Source organism: Peromyscus maniculatus, chromosome 2, assembly GCF_049852395.1.
Source record: "Peromyscus maniculatus bairdii isolate BWxNUB_F1_BW_parent chromosome 2, HU_Pman_BW_mat_3.1, whole genome shotgun sequence".
Lineage (NCBI taxonomy): Eukaryota > Metazoa > Chordata > Mammalia > Rodentia > Cricetidae > Peromyscus > Peromyscus maniculatus.
In genome coordinates, this window is record NC_134853.1 from 157,563,080 (window position 1) to 157,578,644 (window position 15,565).

The window sequence follows — 15,565 nt, forward strand, 5'->3', positions numbered from 1 at the left end:
ATGGCCAATTATCAAGTCCTAGCCTCTGCACAGGTCCACAAAGGTGCGCGCGCGCGCGCACACACACACACACACACACAGAGAGAGAGAGAGAGAGAGAGAGAGAGAGAGAGAGAGAGAGAGAGAGAGAGAGAGAGAGAGAGAGAGAGGCTTGCTTCCTCTTGTTTCTTGTCATTCCTGGTACGTCAACCTTTCTCTTGGTCTTGACACATGGGTGAGCATCAGAATTACCATAATGAGCCAGTAAGTTTTACTTCCAGGGTCCAATCCACAGAGCTTCTAATTCAGCAGGTCTGGGTAGGGCCTAAGAATCTACATTTCTACTAGGTCCCTGGGCTTATAGTTTCACTGCTGGGATAAAACACCAGACATAAGCAAGTTAAGGAAGGAAGAGTTCACTCTGACTTGTGGTTCCCAGGGACACTGTCCATCATGGTGGGAAAAGCATGGCCCCTGGAGCGTGAGGCAGCTGGCCACATCTGGTCCATAGTCAAGAAGCAGAGAGATGGTGTCCACTGACTTCCTTTTCTGTGTTCAGTTAGGACCCCAGCCTAGGGAATGGTGCCACCCACATGGAGGGTGGGCCTTTCCACCCCAATCAGTCTAAATCATCTCTACTAACATTCCCGAAGATCTGTTTCTATGGTGATCAAGTTGACAGGATGAACCATCACAGCAGCTGATGTTGATTCTGCTGGTAGGGGACCGTGTGAATCTCTTTTCCTGTCTTCCTGTATTTATTTCATTTTCCTTCATTCACTGTTCCTGTTCAGATCCTTTTTTTAGAAAAAAAATAAGTATACTGAGTCACACTTCTCAAATCATTCTGGTCTCTTTTTAAACTCCCTACGCAATCTGGGTCTTAGAGGCAGAATAGTGTGGCATTGGCTCTTTTCACTTCCTGACCCTCAAGTCAACAAGATCCTAACTTAATGGCATTAATTCCCGTGCCTCAGTATACGTCAGATGATACATTATATTTATACATAGAACATTCATAACTTTTTTTTAACCTTCCATGGCGGAATCTGGCAATTAGTTGCTACCCGCCTTCTGTCATCAAGATATCCAGAACCAGCATTCTTAAAAATTATTCATGTGTGTGTATGGATGGATGGATGGATGGATGGATGGATGGATGGATGGATGGGCACACGTGCATGTGGGTCCCCAGGAAGGCCACAGGAAGGTGCTGGGTCCCTTGGAACTAGAGTTACAGGTCTTTGTGGGGCACCAGCCCATGTCCTTGTCCTGAACCACAAGCTCTCTGACCCACTGAGCTATCCCTCCAGCCCCAGGGCTCGCCTCTGATTTCTAGTAGAATCGATCACAGGATTAGATGGCTCTCTGGATGCCAGTTCATTCCCATTGTGTTGAGTGGCCTCCAAGATAATGAAACTCTAGAGCATTGTTCTCAACCAGGGGTGACTAGCTGCCCTGGGGCACTTGGAAACATCTGGAGAACATGTATGTGGCAACTGGGGAGGGTGTTACTGACATGGCTGGGTGGAGGCTGGGAGTGTTGCTAAGCAGCCCATGAAGTTCAAGAATGCCCCTACAGCAAAGATGAGATGGTGTGGAAGGTGGTCAGGATGAAAAACTACCTTTTTTGACAGTCTTGGGGAGGGAGCTACCTTGGTACCCACAGTATGCCCACATCTCAGTCTTCAGTTCAGACCAAACGGACCAGAATGGACATCCTTAACAAAATCCCCATCACACTTTGGGCAGCCCTGTCCTTTATAAGCATATAGGAATTTAGTTGACCTTAAAGGTCTAGCCTGGCCGGGCGGTGGTGGCGCACGCCTTTAATCCCAGCACTCGGGAGGCAGAGGCAGGCGGATCGCTGTGAGTTCGAGGCCAGCCTGGGCTACCAAGTGAGCTCCAGGAAAGGCGCAAAACTACGCAGAGAAACCCTGTCTCGAAAAAACCAAAAAAAAAAAAAAAAAAAAAAAAAAGGTCTAGCCTGAAGTCATTGTCCTGCCCCCAGAGGCTGCTGCAGATTTTGCAGACAGAAGGCTTGCTCAAGACCGCAAGTGGTCCTTACTCCCCAGCTCCAGTTGTCCCCCTGAGCTTGTGCTCAGGCCAGCTCTGTGGAGTTCAAGATCAAGTTGCAGTGACTTAAGTACTAAAGCCTGTGGATTCCACGCTGTCACTCACATTTTGCTCTGCCCCTCCCCGTGACCCTGCCATGTCTCCCGGGATTGTCTTGGAAGCTTACCTCAAATGCCACTTGCACTTGGCTTCCCCAGGTGGCCTCCTTGTTTATTAAGCTCCCAGATCAGTCATCAGCTCAGGGGCTTGGAGACAAGGTCAGTGAAGAATGACACCTTGCTTCCCTGTCTAGCACTGGACCAACTGAGAGACAAGTGAGTCAGTCGAGTAGAGATAAATTACTCCCGACTTCAAAAAGTATTGACTAAAGCTAAATTGGAGGAGGTAGCCGATGACTGTGGAAGCAGTAAACTTCCTAATTCCACTTCCTCAGAATTAGATGACTAACCAGCCTGGCCACAAGCACTCCTGAGCAACCAGAGTGTGAGGGCCCTCTCCAGCTAAGCTGGCCATGCAACCCAAAGAGAGCCAGGGACAGGCCTTCTGCAGGTAGGCAACGTTGAGCCACCAAGGAGAGAGGGGATGAACTGGACATACCCAAAGTCCTCTGTCAATTTTGTCTATCATGGAAGAATCAGGAAGGAATAAGGGCATGGGTAATGAGAAACCCAGAGGAGTTACACCAATGGATGGTCTACGCATCGGAAGGAAACATCATGAGCAGGGCTAAGTGTTCCCACATAATAACACTCATCCTCAGGCTGGGGATGTGCCTGGCATGCACAAAGCCCTGGTTTTGATTCCCAGGACCCAATAAAATTGGGCATGGTGGCACATAGCTGTGATCCCAGGACTCAGGAGGCAGAGGCAGGAGAATCAGAAGTTCAAAGTCATCCTTGTTGACATATTGAGTTCTAAGACAGTCTGGGATGCATGAGACCCTGACTCAAAACAACACAAACAAACACAATTAAAAATTAAAGTAAAAACAATAACCACCCATCCCTTGCTACAACATGAAAGTCTACTTCCAGTTTGCATCTCTTCCCAGTGCTTGAGAAAGTCTCCAGTGAAGTCATATGGGCCATGTGCATCTTAACAATAAAAGCACTTAGCAATCTTCTTCTCTTCTTCCGCTAATGTATTTGGGATCCCATTTCTATCTTTTGTGAGGTGTCCTTTCTTCCGTGGCCATCATTTGTGAGCACAAGGAGCTCCTGGCTGTGGAGTACTCTACGGGTCTGCCACGTGTCCATCAGCACTGCAGAGTGACTGAGTGTGGTCTGTGGGTTTGTGCCTGTGGGGTTTTAGCCGACAGGCGTCACCCATCTCTGTTTGTGGAGGCTTTGTTCATAATGGACACAACTCTCTAGCCATGATCTTTAAAGTGATAGATTTTGCTTTCAGTACAACAAGGACCAACACCCCTTGATTTAGGGGAATTTAGTTTATCTTCAAAGTGGCAACATATGAAGTTATGCCGCATTGCTATGGAAGCTTATATAGTGATTCCTATACCGTGGCCACTTCTGGAGATATCTTTGCATATTTTATTTTTGTTTTCCATTTAGAAAACTTCTGCAATGAACAGTCAACCTCCTGTTAACCCAGATCTGAAAGAGCATGTCACCTTACTAATGTATTCTTTTTTTTTTTTTTTTTTTTTTTTTTTTTGGTTTTTCGAGACAGGGTTTCTCTGTGTAGCTTTGCGCCTTTCCTGGAACTCACTTGGTAGCCCAGGCTGGTAATGTATTCTTTATCATATATTCATGTGTGTTAGCCTGAGCATATGTATGTTGCTCCACCTACATGCAGTACCTGAAAGGACCAGAAGAGGGCATTACAACTCCAGGGAACTGAAGTTACAGGCAGCGTAGGCCACCCAGCGTGGGTGCTGGGAATTGAACCCGGGTCCCCTGCAAGAGCAGCCAGTGCTCTTAGCTGCTGAGCCATCTCTCCAGTCCCATCACCCAACTAATTTAAAAAAAAAAAAATTCAACATACAGACTACAGAATTTCATCTCTCCCTCTCCCATGTCTCTTATGGCTGAGTAGTTAGTTAAAAATGAGCAGGGTTGGAGGTCCTTGAGGAAAAATCCCTCTCTCGTAATCAGCCTCCTGTGTCCTGCTGCCACTCAGCCTAAAGGGAAATGCTGTGATTGCTTCTCCTCAGAGTCTGGGCTGCCATGGGAAAGGAGGGAGGTCATGTCACCACTGAGCTCTGTGGAGACACACCTGGGCCCTGTTCTCAGTTCCTCCACACTGGGTGAAACAGCAACGCTTGGGCAGCATTTAGTTCCATTTTGAGCAAAAATGCAGGGGCTGGTGACTGTGTTATGTGCATGCAGACACACCCTGTCCAGCACCACCCAGGAGACAATGGGCAGATAATAACTCATTCCCAACAGTTACAAAAGCCCCACCTACCTACTCACCAAAGTACATTGAAAACTCATGGGTACATGAATGAAACTGACCAAACACACCAGACCAACAGAGGACATGACACCCTCTTCTGGGTCCCATAAAAAGAACACCTAGTACAACAATATCAATAATTCTGCTAACCTGTCATCCAGCTATCTGGTGTGTGTGTGTGTGTGTGTGTGTGTGTGTGTGTGTGTGTGTGTGTGTGTGTGTGTGTGTTAAAGAACCAATAGACAGAGAACCTCCCCCCACCCCCGAAACTGTCTCAGAGGCTTCAGCTTAGCACAAACAGTGGGTCCTTGATGCTTGATGTGGCCCAGTTCCAGCTGCCATCTACCTGTGTGCCCATCCATCTGTCCCTTTATCCGTTCAGACAGTCTGCAGCTCACCTCCATGCTGCCACACCTCTGCAGTTAGGATCAACCCCTGTTGATCAGGTTTGGTCAGACCCAACAACTCGGGACCCCAGGTCAGCTCTGCCTATCTCCCAGAAGTTCTCCACGTAGACATGTTAATATCTCATCCTCCTGCAGTGATTCTACATCTCTGTCAGATTTCTGCCTCTGCCTCCAGTAAGGCCGCTTTCTGTAACATATTTACATATATGTGTGTGTGTGTGTATTTATAGCATATATGTAATATACCTATTAGTACACACATGCACACACACATATTCAACTGTGTAGCATGTACTGTGTGTTCTGGGTTAATATTGGTTACTAAGATTATAATAAAAGGACCTGTGATTGCCAACAGCCAGCTTTCCAGGGAAATCAGGACTACTTGGTAAACTACAGTCAGTGAAACCAGTGACGCCTGTGAATTTACTGTTATTCAACAAATCCAGACATTATGGAAAGATCTAGATGTACCCATCTATGTTTCTAGTGGACCATGCTCATGACAGTTACCCTAAAATTTAAATTTCTAATTCTATGTGAAGGGACAGCTACAGATTACAGACTGGACAAGAGGGAGGACAGCGGGAGGGGCAGGCCTTTGCTGAAACCGTTCAGGGAAGACCGTATCATCCCAGTAAATCCTAACTTTGTGTGCATGCCTATGAACACACACACTCACATGCACAGGCGCTTGCACACACACGCTTCACTGTGCTGGCACATGTAGAGGTCAGAGTTGATGTGATGTTTCCTTCAGTAGCTCTCTCTCACCTTAATTTCTGAGACAGGGTCAGTCTCTCACTGAACCTGGGGCTCACCAGTTCCCAATGCTGGGGTCACAGACACACGCCTCACACTTGCATGTAAGAGAGTGCTGGGAACCCAAACTCGGGTCCCTGCGCTCAGCACCAGCTTGCTCCTGAGCCATCACCCAGCCCTATGCATTACGTATGTATTTAATTTCTGTCTTTCTTTAGTTCGTTTAGATCTGTTCTGTGGTGGGGCAGCGGTGGCGCACGCCTTTAATCCCACCACTTGGGAGGCAGAGGCAGGTGGATCACTGTGAGTTTGAGGCCAACCTGGTCTACAAAGCAAGTTCCAGGACAGCCAGGGCTACACAGAGGAACCCTGTTTCAAAAAATCAAAAAACAGAAACAAACAAACAAAACCATTCTGTGGTGTGATTTTCTTATTGGAAGAATAGGATCTGAACTGTACGCATCGCTGACCCTGGGTGGAGTCATGACTTTCTGAACTGTCAGGAAGATCGTGAGATTACCATCTGGCAGGAGGCTTTTAGATGAAGAACAAGGACAGGTCATCGTCCCCTCCCTTAAGAGTTAACTCCAATAGGCCTGTCAATCACCAAGAGAGAAGACACTGCTAAGGAACAGGCCTGTGCTAGTGACTTGGGATCGGAGATCAATGAGCTTGCTGTTCTCAAGAGGACCTGAATGTGGTCCCAGCGCCCACACCAATCAGTTCACAACCTCCTGTGATTCTAGCTCCAGGGGACCTGATGCCTTCTTCTGGCCTTTGTGGGCACTGCACCCGGCACATAAACCCCCACAGAAACACACATACATATGCGTATGCATGTAATTAAAAATAAACTCCCTAACCAGGACAGTGGTCTGGTGCTGTGACCATTGTCACTCACTCTTCAGAACAGTGTCAGTCTCTCCAGTGGCCCCTTTGATCATCGTCCAACCTGGAGTTACAGGTGGTTGTGAGCCACTCAACGTGAGTGCTGGGAACCATTTTTGGGCTCTCTAGAACAGCAAATTCTCTAAACTGCTGAGGCGCCTCTCCAGCCCCCTCTCATACTGTTTTTGTTTGAGGTCGTGGGGACTCAAAAGCCCAGGACTGTTTACCTGCTACACAAGTACTCTACCACTGAGCTCCATCACTCACCCAGCGTTTACATCGTATTTACCCAGTGCTACCCAGCGTTTACATCGCCTCTTGCTGGCACTTCTTCCCATGCTCACCATTTCCCTTTGAATAAAAGAATTCAGATTTTCAGGGGCTTGATTAGCAGGGTGCTACCCAAGCCATTCTTGGAATTTTGACTTCTTGGGTGTTACTTACATATCTCCCAAAACTTACCAGAGTGATATGTGGATTGAAACCTAGGGCTTACCAAAAATGTTTCCAGAAGGGTTAGAGAGCCAGCTCCGTGGTTGAGTGTTTGGTTCCCAACACCCACACTGGATAGCTCCCAACTACATATAACTCCAGCTGGGCCCTGAAGGACAAGCCAACCAGCTTCCATCCGCTGCCCATTGCAATTAGCATGTTGCCAAGTTGAGTCCATGGAACAAAGCCGAAGACTTCTGAGGACTGGAGAGGGTCGGCCTTCTCTGTTTTCCCCAAAAGAGAGGAGGAAGCCAGAGGCCCTTCGACACATGCGACTGTCTTCCAACCATAGACATCAGCGTCAACACCAGAATGATGCTGAGAAGGAACAGGGGAGAAAGGATGGAAAGGCATATAGAGTGTGTTCCATGATCCAAGCAGGCCTGAAGGGTCCCATACTTCCAGAATTGTCACTGGCCGTGACTGGCAGGGACCCCTCCTTTCTTTTGCTCTCCAGTGTATCCCCAGCACAGAGTAGGTTCTCAGTTTCATTTGCCAACTGAAGAAACATGAATAAGATCACCATGCTGTGATGGCTCATCTTCATCATCACCTTGACAGGATTTACAGTCACCAGGGAAACACTTCCGGGTATATCTCGGGAGAAACTTTCAGAAAGCTTTAACTGAGGAGGGAAGACCCATCCTGAATGTGGCTGTCACCATTCCAAGGTCTGGGATGAACAGGAAGGAGAAAGGGAGCTGAGCGCCAGCCTCCATCTCTCTCTGCTTCCTGACTGGAGACGTGATGTGAGCAGCTGCTTCACGCTCCTGCCCCATGCCTTCCTGCCATGACGGACTGTGCACCCTCGAACTGCGACCCAGAACAGACCCTTCCCCAGTTAAGTGGATTTCTTCAGGCATGGTGTCACAGCAACCAGGAAGGTGGCTGACACAGCCACTTCGTTCAGAGGGCTTCACAGGGTCCTTAGGACTCGAGGAAACATCAGAAGCCTGTGGCAGCCAGTGAAGGGCGACAGTAGGCTCGCAGCACAGTGCTCACGGCTCTGAAGGGAATGAGTAAACTGTAGTCTTTGATTTGATGATTGCACTGACTTCTGAGCTAAAAGAGGGGTGTGTGTGTGTGTGTGTGTGTGTTGTGCACATGTGCTTTCAGGTATACACACCCATGAATGTGCATGAAGAGGCCAGAGGAGGTCAAGTGTCAGCTCTACCACTCTGTACCTAACTCTTGAGACGGGCGCTGTCTTTGAACCTGGAGCCAGGCTGGCAGCCAGCCAGCCTCGGCAATCCTCCTGTCTCTACCTCCCACAGCACAGAGGTTACAGGCATGTACAGCACACTTGACTTTTTATGTGGATGCTGGGGATTTGAACCCGGGTCCTCATGTTAATGCAGCAAGCACTCTTGCCCACTGAGCCATCTCCCTCTTCCTTTTTATGTTTTTTTAGACATGTAGCCCACGCTGGCCTTGAACTCCTATGCATGCAAAGATGAGTGTCGGCTTCGGATCCTCTTGTCTCTGCCTCCTGAACCTCCTGCTGGGATTCCCGATGTGCTCCCAACACCCAGTTCATGCAGAACCGGTGACCAAAGCCAGAGCTTCACATACGCCAGGCAGGCATTGTACCAACCTGGCTGCATCTCCAGCCCCACCAAAGATGAGGACTTATACCAGGAGCAAGAAGCGGTGCTAAGGGTCTGAGCTCTTCATCCCCTCCCACGTCTTCATCCCGACCTCCATGCCCGCACCTCCGCCCATCCCCCTGTACCTCCACCCCGCCCCCACTCTGTCAAGTAGCAACAGTGGTCCCAAGAAACGCTGGACACACCGGCTGCCTGTGTGCCTTACCCGGGTGGAGTGAGCACCTTCAACTCCCCACAGACGTTGTCTCCTCTGGACTCAGGAGGGGGAGAGAAAGAGGGACGAGAGAGGGGGACCCAATACTGATGATGGTTTCCCCTGGGGGACAAGGCTGCCTATAAAAGGCCTTTCTGTCTTATTTCCTTTTCATCCGGCATATACCCCTAAGAGGTCAGTCTAATTATTTCCATTTTTATAGATGATGAAGCTGGGCTCAGAGAGGTGATAAAACTAGCTAATGTCGTTCAGCTCCTAAGGGAAGGTGCCACCATTCAAGCCCTGGCCTTACTGTAATTTCTGCCACATTGTACCAGAGGTGTGAGGCCCTCACACCAACGCGGCCGGGATGTCTGACCCCTGCAAGTCCAGCTTCCACCAGCACTTCAGTGTGGGAGCCTCCTCCAGGCAGGCAGCCCAGATTTCCCCACCACAGGTACAGAGCTGTGGCAACTTTCAGGGTCACCAACTTGCCCCGGGCCAGGATTCAAAATGGATCACAAAAACAACTCTCTCAGAACCAGGCTCTTCTCCCGCTTCGACCCTGCTGAAGACCATGCTTCTCGGGGACGAAAGCGATGTCAGCCTGTTGTTGGGAGGTAGCTCTTTCCAATGACTCATGGTTTGAGGCCTCATGACCCAGGCCAGAAGCTAGGGACTGCCAGGAGAGCCCTCATTAAAATCAAAAGGAAATGGCACGAAAGGGGACTGGTCTTAGTAAACTGTGACTCACAGCTGCAGGGGCAGGTGGACTCATCTCTGGCCCCCATCACCTCTGCAGTGGGGACAGAGCTCGGAGCACCCAGGGACCAGGGAGGGGGGTGTGGGGGTGTGTGTGGGGGGGGGTAGGGATAGTAGCAGGAAGTGGATGGGCAGGGCTGGAGGTGGGGCTGTGGCCCTGTGCCCTGTCTTGTTTACAGGGCTTCACTCCTGTGTTCAAAACCTTTCTTCCCAAATCACACAGCTCAGGGAGCCCTCTCCTCCTGACTCCGTGGAGAAGCTCCCCAGGGACTGGGGCCTCTGGCCCGGGGTGTCTGGGTTCCTTCTCTTGAGGCCCAGCCAAGGCCAGGGAGAGAAGACAGCTGAGGCTTGATGTTGTGGAGAGGGGTCATTGGTCATGCACCCTAGTCACTGCCCCAGACTGAAAGAGAAATCAACTATCGGAAGCTAGGTTTTATAATCGTGGTAATATAAAGTCAAACATAGTCCAGGCTGTATTATACTAATTCTTCTGATTTTATAATAAGTCATGTCCTGAGAAGCACTGTGCTCCCCCAAGGGGCTAAGTTGACCTTGGTTAAGTCCTTCGGGGTTGCCTGGGTCCACATTTGTGGCTCCCCATTTACTGAGGTGTGTGGATCTGTTTCCTCCTCTGTGACTGGAGAATAAGGGAAGCCCAAGTCATTTGGGGCTACTGAGGGCATTGCTTTGGCCTTATTTATGAGTGGCTCACCTGGGGCCCTGCACATGCTCAGTGAGGGCTAGTTCTCCTGGAGGAGGTGAGGCAGGATACCTCTGTCTCTGTAACATAGACAAGAACACTGGTGTGCCAAGCAGGGGCAAAGGCCTTGTGATCGGGATGGACTCAGAAGGCCCCGAGTGATGAGTGAAGCTGATGGTCAGGTTATCTCAGTCAGGGAAGGAGGCAGAGGGGGCCCTTCTGCCATGGAAACGGGACAGACTCGGTGCTTGGCCCTGTGAGAGCTTCCGCGTGTCCACCACACTGGGTCTCATCCACTGAGTTGGTTTACACGGAATGGGTGCAGTACCAAGCATGGGAAAACAGAGCGCAGCCACGGAGAGCAAGGATTACAGCTTTGAAACGTGGGGGTCTGGGAGGTGGGCAGGAGGAAAGATGGCCACAAGACTGCCCCACCCCTGCTCCCACACCCCCTTGGAGGCAGAGTCCCAAGGGCACTAGCTGGCCCCTCCCCTGGGAACTTGGCCAAAGTGTCAAAGCTGGAAGAATTATTGCATCACTGGGCACTCAAGGGTTAATGACGGGGAGTGGGCAGGACCTGTGTATTTAACTAATTGGGAGGTGACCTGAGATCAGAGGCCCCTGCCACTTCCTCCCACCGCAGCAGGCTCCTGTGCCCCGTGCCCCCTGCTTACCTGCCCCAGGATGAAACCTCCCCTTGCCCTGGCCTTCCTTTACCTGCTGGGTAAGTGACCTTCATGACCTCCCCGCTTCCCAGCCCATCTGGCAATAAGAAGCTCTCTGGATGCCTGAGCATGGCCCTGCAGAGGGCATCATGGGTACGAAGTGCTAGAGGCCACCTGGCTTCCCACCAGCCACCTGGTGGCCCTGAGGCGTGTGCTGCCTGAGCTAGCACTGACTGAGGGGGGGGGGAGGCGGGGGGGGGGGGACAGGGGGAGCTGAGGAGAACGCAGTGGGAAAGGGAGTGGGGGCCATGGCATCCCCACTGCAGATGGGCACCTCCCCACAGCTCCATCAGAAGGGCATGGAGGAATTTGGGGAGGTCCATAGAGGTGGCTAAGGAAACAGGCACAGGGGGTAGGTGATGAGCTCTTTGTGGGGAGCAGAGTGCTGCTGGGGAGACCAGGGTGAGGTCTGGGGCAACTAAGATTTCTCTGAGAAAGACATAAAGAGTCCGTGGAGAGCCCTGACAGCATGAGCAGGCAGAGGGGAGTGAGGAGCACCGGGTGGGCAGGAGACTACAAAGACAGGCAAGCATGAGGACCAGAGTTCGAATCCCCAAGACCCACATAAAAGCTAGGCATTGTGGCATGCATCTGTAACCCCAGTGCTGGAGGACAGAGATAGGCAGATCCTCCTGGCTTGCTGGCTAGCCAGTCTAACCAAACAGGCAACGTCCAGATTCACTGAGCGATCCCGACTCGAAAACTAAGGTGTGAAGTAATAATGACATTCGATACCAGCCGGGTGGTGGTGGTGGTGGTGGTGGTGGTGGTGGTGGTGGTGGTGGTGGTGGCACACACCTTTAATCCCAGCACTTGGGAGGCAGAGGCAGGTGGACCTCTGTGAGTTCAAGGACAGATTGGTCTACACAGCAAGTTCCAGGACAGCCAGGGCTACACAGAGAAACCCTGTCTTGAAAAAAAAAAAAAGACATCTGATACCAAGCACTGGCCTCCATGGATATGCACATATGGGTCACACACACACACACACACACACACACACACACACACACACACACGGGAGTGGGGAGGGAGAGAGGGAGAATGACAGGGGTGAGATCTAGGGGATTGAAGCTCACCATTGGGGTGCTGTTATCAGTATCATAGTTATTGTTACTGATAACTGGATGCTTTGGGGAGGAAGCTTAACTGAATAGTTGGGGAAATGTCTGGTGTCAGATCTGAAGGTGCTTCGTGATAGGGCCTTGGATGAGAGGCTCACTGGCCCTGAAGGACCTTATGGCCTCTGCCTCCTCTGCTGCAGTGTCCCCAACCGGCGGGAACCTGGTCCAGTTTGGAGTGATGATCGAGAGGATCACGGGGAAGTCTGCGCTGCAGTACAATGACTATGGTTGCTACTGTGGTGTCGGTGGTTCCAACTGGCCAGTGGACCAGACTGACTGGTGAGCGGGAGGAGCAAGGAGGGGGGGGGGCAGGGAGCGGGAGGAGCAAGGGGGGGCGGGGAGGCAGCCAGCGAGGAAGGAGGCGCCAGGGGCACCCAGGCCAAAGGGACTTGAGTCCTGGGACCCCAGCAGCTCCTGCTTCCAGCCCAGTCCCACCCCTCTAGGTTAACTATGACCTCACAGGTGCTGTCACGCCCATGACTGCTGCTATGGACGCCTGAAGAAGCTGGGCTGTGAGCCCAAGCTGGAAAAGTACCTCTTCTCTGTTGGTCGGGACACCATCTCCTGTGGTAGGTGGCCAACCCAGGAATGAGCCAGACCCTGGGTAGGCAGGAATCCCTCCAGCTGGTGACCTTGGTCCTTGTCACAGGGCCAGACCCATTAGGCCTCCCGTTATCACATAAGAGCGGCGACGCTTGTCCATCTGTTCCTATTCTTACCGGGCATCTGGGCCCCACAGTGGTGTGTGACCCACCACTGTAGCCTGTGCCCTGCCTCAGCCTCTGGGAGGTGAGCAGAGAGGACTGAGTGGAGCCACACTTGGAGCTGGATTCACACACCCTTCCCCTGGGAGGGGCCAGGAGGAGCTTTGACTCTGGACAGCGGGCCCTGTTCTCACAAGCTGTTCGCCCCTACTGGGGCTGCGGGGCTGGGCCCGCCTCCTCCTCCTCCTCATTGCCAAGTTCAATGCCCATTCGGCCCTGTTAGCTTCAGCTGGGGAAACAGCCAAGCGCAAGAGTGCCCAAAGGGCACTTAAATCAGAGGGTCCAACTTTCTTCCCAGTGCAAAGTCAGGATGGTTCAGGGTCTGGTGGGTGTGGGATGCAGGGAAGGACCCAGGCAGTCCAAGGAATGGGCTCAGCACACAACTCAGAGGTCTGTGCCCAAGTGAGCCAAGACCAGCATCACTGAGGCCGAGTTGACTCAGACTGTCTTGACCTGCAGCAGATCATCCCTCAGCAGGGCAGCTGAGTCCTTGGCAGGCAAGGGTAGGCTAGACCCCAGGTGAGATGGTGCTGAGAGGATGTTAGGGCAGGAGTCAGGTGGAGGGGACGCGTACTGTGCCTCGTGCCCACCGCGGTACTTTGAGCAAGGGGACGAGCTGTGGAAAGCCTGTATGAGTCCTTGCCTCTTATACTGAGATGGCCACCCCATCTCCCCAGCCAACCACCGTCAGGACCTCAGAGCGCAGTCCTCTCAGAGTCCTGCTGAAACAGCAGGTGTGGGCAGAATCCTGAAGGGAAATGTTCATCTGTGAGGGGGAAATGAGGCACCAGACCCTTCTAGACAGGGAGGTGGATTCCTGGGGACTGAAGAGCCAGAGCCACTCTGGGCAGAAACAGACAATCACCATGGATTGAAATAAGGCTTCTAGGCAGCTGGCGCCTGCCACGCTGATGCCATCTGGCTCTGGGGGGAGGTGAGGGGTGGGGCAGTCTGATGCTCAGGCTAGGTGCAGGGTCTGTCTACTCTGACAGAGGCAAGCCCTGAGAAGGCGTTAGCACTAGTCTAATAGCCTCCAGCCTGGACTGTTGACTGTCTATTGACTGTCACTAATGATATCCTCACAAGGGGAAGGGATGTTATGGCCCCGGCCAGAGGAAGAGGAGAGGTTGTGAAGCTAGTGTCCTCTCGAGACAGGAGAGGGTTAACGCCGTGTGAGTGGGCTTGGAGAGGAAAGGAAAACCCAGGGCAAATTTTGGCTTTTTTAGTGTCTTGGGCCTGGCCAGCCAACCCCCACCCAGTCCTTAATTGGCAAAAGTACGGGACATGCCCTTGAGTGTGGGCTTCCACAGGAAGTGGGGACGTGGCTGAGGATGGGGCTGGGGAGCTGGACCGCAGAGTAGCCAGGAGCCACGCCCATCCAGTGGCTGGGGGCCCGAGGCTCCATCCCAGTCCCCGGCTTGTTTGTTTCTTCCGCCCTAGCTGGTAGGAGCTCTTGCCAGCGGCAGACCTGTGAGTGTGACAGAAGGGCCGCGCTCTGCTTCCGCCACAACCTGGGCACGTACAACCGCAAGTATGCGCACTACCCCAACAAGCTGTGCACCGGGCCCACCCCACCCTGCTGAGGCCCCACTGGTCTCCCCAACCACCCCAGGTGGCTGCTGTCCCAGGCCAGGAGAAGCTCGGAACGCAAACCGCTCTCCTGCAAACCCGACCCCCCCCCCCCCTCAGAGCTCACAGGCCCTGGCCTCTGGGACCACACCTGCTCCCCAGGATCAGCTAAAGGAGCCACGGGACCCTTTAGCGCCCACAAGACCAGCTAAGTCTCCCCGGCACCTCGGTTCCCTCTTCTAAACAAGAGAATTCTATTTCCCTGCAAGTCTAGCATTCTTCCATTGCCTTCCCAGAATTTAGACGGTAGTTTCCTTCACTCACGCGTCCATCCATTCAGTCAGTCATCTGCTGAGCACCTAGCCTGGGCCAGTGCAATGCTAAGCACCGCCGCGCAGGAGGGACAGATGGGACACCGTGGCTCCTGCCTGCAGGGCCGGCAGTAAATCCTTTGTTTTCTACAGCAGTAGGTTCCCATGCATCCATGCTGCTCAGTCCACCGCCTGAAACTCACTATGTGGACCAGTCTGACCCTGAAATCCCATAGACCCACCTGCCTCTGCCTCCTGAGGGTTGGGATGAAAGGTGTGCGTCACTACACCTGGGATGGGCTCCTTTTTTTTTTTTTTTTTTTTTTTTTGTCTACAGTCTTATCCAAGACTGTCATGTTTCTCTCTGGGAGGAACATTTCCGGCCAAATGGCTTACTGGGAGAAGCATAAAAAATACCAACCTAAAACACTGTCCCCATTGTCATCATCCTCAAAACGCCCCCACCAGCAAGGACTGATGTGGATGGGAAAGTTGCCTTAGATCCATCTTGCCCAACTCTCACTTAAAAAAAAAAAAAAAAAAAAAAAAAACTTGTTTGTTTTTTTTGTTTTTGTTTTTTTGAGGCAGGGACTCGTGTAGCCCAGGCTGGCTTTGAACTTGCTATATAGTCAACAATAACCATGAACTTCTGATCCTTCTGCCTCCACCTCCTAACTGCTAGGATTACATGCATGAACTATCATAGCTGGTTTTACGAAGTGCTGGGCATGGAACCCCAGGCACCCAGCACTTCATGCATGCTAAGCAAACACTCTATCAACTGGGCC

General features: G+C 51.8%; 2 protein-coding genes across 3 annotated transcripts in view; one reads left to right on the forward strand and one right to left on the reverse strand.

Annotated features, from left to right (window-relative positions):
• The window catches only part of Pla2g5 (phospholipase A2 group V), a 76,792-nt gene extending 66,030 nt beyond the window's left edge, over positions 1-10,762 (reverse strand). Inside the window, exons 1-2 of the mRNA XM_076565526.1 lie at positions 10,297-10,762; positions 7,027-7,340 (exon numbers count right to left, since the gene is read on the reverse strand). The gene's annotated coding sequence lies outside the window, so the exon portion shown is untranslated. The remainder of the gene's footprint in view (positions 1-7,026; positions 7,341-10,296) is intronic.
• Positions 10,763-10,852: 90 nt separating this feature from the next.
• On the forward strand, positions 10,853-14,734 carry Pla2g2e (phospholipase A2 group IIE). 2 transcript variants are annotated; one of them, XM_042272188.2, is made up of 5 exons: positions 10,853-11,008; positions 12,274-12,412; positions 12,596-12,702; positions 14,338-14,428; positions 14,510-14,734. In XM_042272188.2, exons 1-5 carry the CDS (start codon positions 10,969-10,971, stop codon positions 14,676-14,678), a joined length of 546 nt encoding a protein of 181 aa, XP_042128122.2. In that variant the 5' UTR covers positions 10,853-10,968; the 3' UTR covers positions 14,679-14,734. The 2 variants fall into 2 exon arrangements, with proteins under 2 accessions (XP_042128122.2, XP_006980963.1); XM_006980901.3 differs by having other exon boundaries at positions 10,858-11,008; positions 14,338-14,734.
• The last annotated feature ends 831 nt before the right edge of the window (positions 14,735-15,565 follow it).